Raw genomic sequence first — 4,892 nt, 5'->3', positions numbered from 1 at the left:
CAGCTGCTGAACTCTTTGTGTCTTTCTACAGCTGCTGTTTAAAGATTACTCATCTGTTTGGATTAATAACCTCACCTGTGCCCCACAGAAACCTTTGCCAGTGGAAGCCTTCAAAGAAAACACAAAAAAGCGTGAGCTGACATTGTTCTGCTCTTTGTCTTCTTAAATTTCTTCATGTCTTTGTTAGTTTGTTTTAATAAATCTGTATCTTTTCCTCGTGGCAGCGCCTGAAATCAACCGAACAAAGAAGCCTGGGAGGCAGATGAGGCCTCCTCCTGTAGCCCGTCCTGCTCCGGCTCACACATCTGATGAAGACGGTGCAGACATTCAGTTTATACTTTTATGAAGCTTAATGTTTCAATGAGGTGAAAGAGTAGCTACTCGTATTTCCATGAATATGTGAATTATGATATTAAAACAATAAAACAACAAAAAAATACAACTAACTTATCAGCTGCTGAACAAGCTGTGTTTCCTCATAAATCTTTGATTTGCTTGTTTCCACAAACAGAAGTTCCTTTGGAAAAATAAATAAATAAATAAATAAATAAATAAATAAATAAATAAAGCAGAAACTCAGAAGCTGAAGTTAAAAGAAAAACAATAAATTAAACCTGAAGCTGCACACAGGTGTTTCCAGGAACTCACTTCGGTTGGAAAAATATCTACATAAACACAACAAAACACTTTTTTTATAAACTAAAAACAGAAGATGAATTAGTTAATTAACTGAATTACAAAGCAGCACATTTAATTAAAGTGCACTTTAAGAAAAATTGATTTTGTTGTGTATTTTTGTTTCGTTATGTGGTGTTTTACTCTACTTTTGAATTTTATTATAAAAACTTAATCTTACAGAATGACATGAACTTTTTAACAGATAGAAGCTTTACAGTGTTCATTTTATTGGAGCTCATTTTGCAGAATGTTTAATTTCGAAATGATTCACATAATTTTAGGTAATTATCCTATTTTTTTAACTTTGATGTTTCGGCAAAAACAACAACAACAACAACAACAACAACAACAAATAAAAACAGTTGAGCTAATTTAATTATCTTTAATTATCGTTTGTGGAGCAAGTGCAGCAATGTAGTTTTGTACAGTATTTGCTGAACAAGGATTGTAAATAAAAGTAAGAATCTAAAGTTTAAATACTGATGAAGGAATTTTTTTTCACCACGTAATACTTGTTTTTACTTAAGTTGCTGTAAATGCAACACGTGATTGCGATTATTTAATAGTTAATTAAATGTTTGTAAATTCACATGCCTGGAGCTTAAATTTAAGGTTTTGTTACCTGATGAAGTGCTATTTTTTTCATTAACTGTCTCTAAAAGTGTCTTTTTGTGTTTCAGATGTTTATCTGGATCCAAATGAAGAACAGGTGAGTCTAACTTACTTGTTTTTGATGACAATAATTCATGTTGTGGAACTGTTCCACTAAGGCAGAAACACGTGAATAAAAGAAAAGGTGCACTGCGTGGTTTGGTTGTCAAATGATTTAATAAGGTTGCATATGCAAGAGAGATTTGAGTGGCCACTATGACAGAGATTAATCAATAGCTCAGAGTCAAGTCACCACTGAGTTAACAAGAGACAGGAAATGCAATTTATACTTCCGGCGTGGTCCATAAACAGCAAATAAGAGCATACCAAATACTAAAGTGATATTGAATGACCAATGAAAGTAATACAAGTTACACATGCAATATGAAATGAGCACAAGGTTGTAGACATCAGAGAATCATGAGAATAGATTATACAAATGTGGCAGTAATCAGAGAGAGATACAGAACAGAACATGTCAAAGTAATGTGAACTTAGCAGTTAGGCAGGATTATATAATATATTTCCACCACACTCCCTCCTCTTGATTAGTCACTAATCAGTTAAAATAGGGAAGAAACAATTATATAAAATAAGTAAACACAAACTGCCTCAACACCAATGTAAAAGGAACAAGTGCAATGTAAAACAGAGCAAACAGACTCAATAAGTCAATAATCAAAGAAAGACATGTCAAAATTTAAAGAACTTAAGTGGTCCAAAATTTAACAAAGTATCACAAGCTTAAGTCTCGCCCCCGGCCAATGTGACAACATTAGCCGCATATGTGCCATCGAGGTCTTATCTTGGATATGGGCGTTAATCTAACAACAACCAGTTGTCAATAACTGAAACCTTAAATAATGCAAATTAGGACATGGCAAGTTGAAGAAATGCTTAAAGCATTTACTTCTAGAATAATAGACTAAACAAAATGAAATACCAAATGATAAATGAAGACCACATAACCTCATAAACTTAAGAATAGTTGAAGAAATGTCATTAAAATGTTTAAAATTATGTTTCCACCCCAGTCAGGCAAACTTTATTCCACCCCAAACAATCCAAAATCATAAAAATAAGATTCAAACTCTGAACCCTACAATATTAGATCAAAGTCAATGCAAATTCTGTTAAAACAGATAACTAAGTAGCTAAAGGGAAGCAAAAAACATTAAATGAAAAATTCAAAATCRTTTTAATCAAAAACCACAGAGTTCATAATACATGAACTTGATTCATTAATTACTGGCTTTTCCTGTCTGTTGCTAACTGAGTGGTAACTTGACAGAGCTGACTGATTTCTCTCCATCCGGTTGTCACTCAATCATGCATATATGCAACATTATTAAATCGTTTGACGACCAAACCACGCAGTGCACCTTTTCTTTTACTCACGTGTTTCTGCCTTAGTGGAATAGTTCCACAACAGAATTGACGTCAACAAATTACGGTCTTTCCGAGGGCGAMGAGCTCAGGCCGAGCCGACAGACAGGACCAACAGAAGCTGGAGTCTTTCCTTTTTTTTCTTCCGTGTTTATTTTCATATAAAGGGATGAGTTCATGATTAAAATAAACTTGTAGCGCCAGAAAATGTTCTGATTGTTAAACCAGTGAGGCAGAATTATCAAAAAGATCACAGCTGACTTCACAGATTTTATCAGAAAGCTACACATCATGCTTTAAAGCCAGATGATTCTGATTGTTGTTTTAATAATCTGTAAATAAATAGCACTTCAGACTGAGACTTTTATGTTTTAAGTATAAGGAGGTACTTTCAGTGTTTTTTAAGAAGTGGTTTAGCACTAATTTGGTAAAAGGTGAAGGAGGATAATAATGTTTGTGTGTTTTTATTTTCTTTCAGGAAGATAATGAAGATAATGACGTGTATTTAGAGCCAGAGGCAGGTAGGTTGTATTACAGAAAGGGTGCTGTGATAAGATCTGATTATAAAAGGTGATTGTGTTTTTTCTCTCTGCTCTTCAGCTTGTTCACCTCCCCCACGGGGGCTGCTGCCATCTCCCAAAACTGGACCTCCTGCCCACAAACCAATGTAAGCTCACCTCAGTCTGAGTGCAAACAGCAGAACTTCTCCCCTCCTCTGATCCAAAGRACCGTTTTTACATTCCTGATGTTACACATTTGCATAGTGTTTTCTAATCAAACAACACGTGTCTGCTGGAGTTTTAGCAAAACTAAAATGTGATTGCAGTAATAATAAATCTGCAATGATTTACATAAAAAATGACATGCTGACAATCTGCAGGATGAAACCTCCAGTTCCAAGAGCTCAGACTGTAAGTGTTCTCACTTCTTGTTAAAAAATATAAAACAGAGGTTGATTTAGAAAATTACTAACTTCACACAAACCAAAATCGCCAGTTTAAATCATTTGTTTCTTTTTATTTCAGCATTCAGCATTTCCTTCCTTGAATGAGGTGAAAACAAGTGAGTTTTATTATGATTTTTGAAAGAATCAGACCAAGTTTTAGAAGGCTGAAGAATAAATGAGTAACATCTTGTAGCTCCGGATGAAGAGAGACGGGCCAGTTTTCCCACCAAACTCCCCCCACCACCAACTCCCGGAGCCAAGCCTCCTTTCCCTGTGACCAGGAAGGAGCCTAAACCCATGTAAGAGGCGGAGATGATAAAACATGTTCAAAGAGATGAAATCACATAAAACCTCTCCTGTTAGGCCTGAAAGTTCTTGCAGAAATAAAATTATTTTTATTCCAGGCCTCCTGTTCCTTCAATCACAGACACAAAATCTGTGGGTAAGCTTCAGTTTGTTACATTATTTTATTTATTTTTATACATTTTAAATTTTTGACATATACCCAAATACTGTATTACATTTGACGCTTAAATTCTAACTATATTTATTGCCAAACACTTACATAACTAATATATGTTCTGTCTGTTTTAAGGTGGTTTAAGAAAACTGTCTGGAAATGAGGTGAGCTTCAGTCTGATTTAAAATCAATTTGCTGTTAAAGAAGAACAAAGTTCAAAGAACCTAAATCTGGTTTAAAATGAATATGTTTATGGTAAAAAATGATCTTGTTTTCGTTTTTAAATACTTTTGTTTGTTTTTGTGCTTTATTTTACAATATTTTACAAGTGTGTGCTTAGATTGTTGATTCATACAAGATGGTAAAAAAATTAAAAAAATGACATTGGATGGATGGACAGATGGATGGATGAATAAATGGATGAATGATGATGAATGGATGGAGTGATAGATGCATAGATCGATAGATTGATGTATGGACGGATGTATGGATGCAATGACTGACATATGGATGGATGGATGGGATGATAGATGATGTATGGACAGATAGATGGATGGATGGATGGATTGAATGATGGACGAAGAGATGGATGGATGGGATGATGAATAGATGGATGAATGGGATGATGGATGAATAGATGGATGGAATGATGGATGGATTGGATGATAGATGGATGGATGGGATGATGGATGGATGGGATGATGGGTGTATGTATGTATGTATGTATGTATGTATGTATGTATGTATGTATGTATGTATGTATGTATGTAT

General features: G+C 34.5%; 1 protein-coding gene across 1 annotated transcript in view; it reads left to right on the top strand.

The window, feature by feature from the left end:
• Positions 1–249: 249 nt before the first annotated feature.
• The window catches only part of si:dkeyp-117b11.1 (SH2 domain-containing protein 6), a 6,485-nt gene continuing 1,842 nt past the window's right edge, over positions 250–4,892 (top strand). Inside the window, exons 1-9 of the mRNA XM_014011715.1 lie at positions 250–317; positions 1,359–1,387; positions 3,194–3,236; positions 3,316–3,382; positions 3,596–3,626; positions 3,741–3,777; positions 3,855–3,960; positions 4,066–4,103; positions 4,257–4,285. Of these exons, the coding sequence (XP_013867169.1) occupies positions 263–317; positions 1,359–1,387; positions 3,194–3,236; positions 3,316–3,382; positions 3,596–3,626; positions 3,741–3,777; positions 3,855–3,960; positions 4,066–4,103; positions 4,257–4,285 (435 nt within the window). The 5' untranslated portion in view covers positions 250–262. The remainder of the gene's footprint in view (positions 318–1,358; positions 1,388–3,193; positions 3,237–3,315; positions 3,383–3,595; positions 3,627–3,740; positions 3,778–3,854; positions 3,961–4,065; positions 4,104–4,256; positions 4,286–4,892) is intronic.

The sequence above is a fragment of the Austrofundulus limnaeus genome, unplaced genomic scaffold (assembly GCF_001266775.1).
Source record: "Austrofundulus limnaeus strain Quisiro unplaced genomic scaffold, Austrofundulus_limnaeus-1.0 Scaffold84, whole genome shotgun sequence".
In the NCBI taxonomy this organism is placed as follows: Eukaryota; Metazoa; Chordata; class Actinopteri; order Cyprinodontiformes; family Rivulidae; genus Austrofundulus; species Austrofundulus limnaeus.
This window is presented reverse-complemented; position numbering and strand designations above follow the sequence as displayed.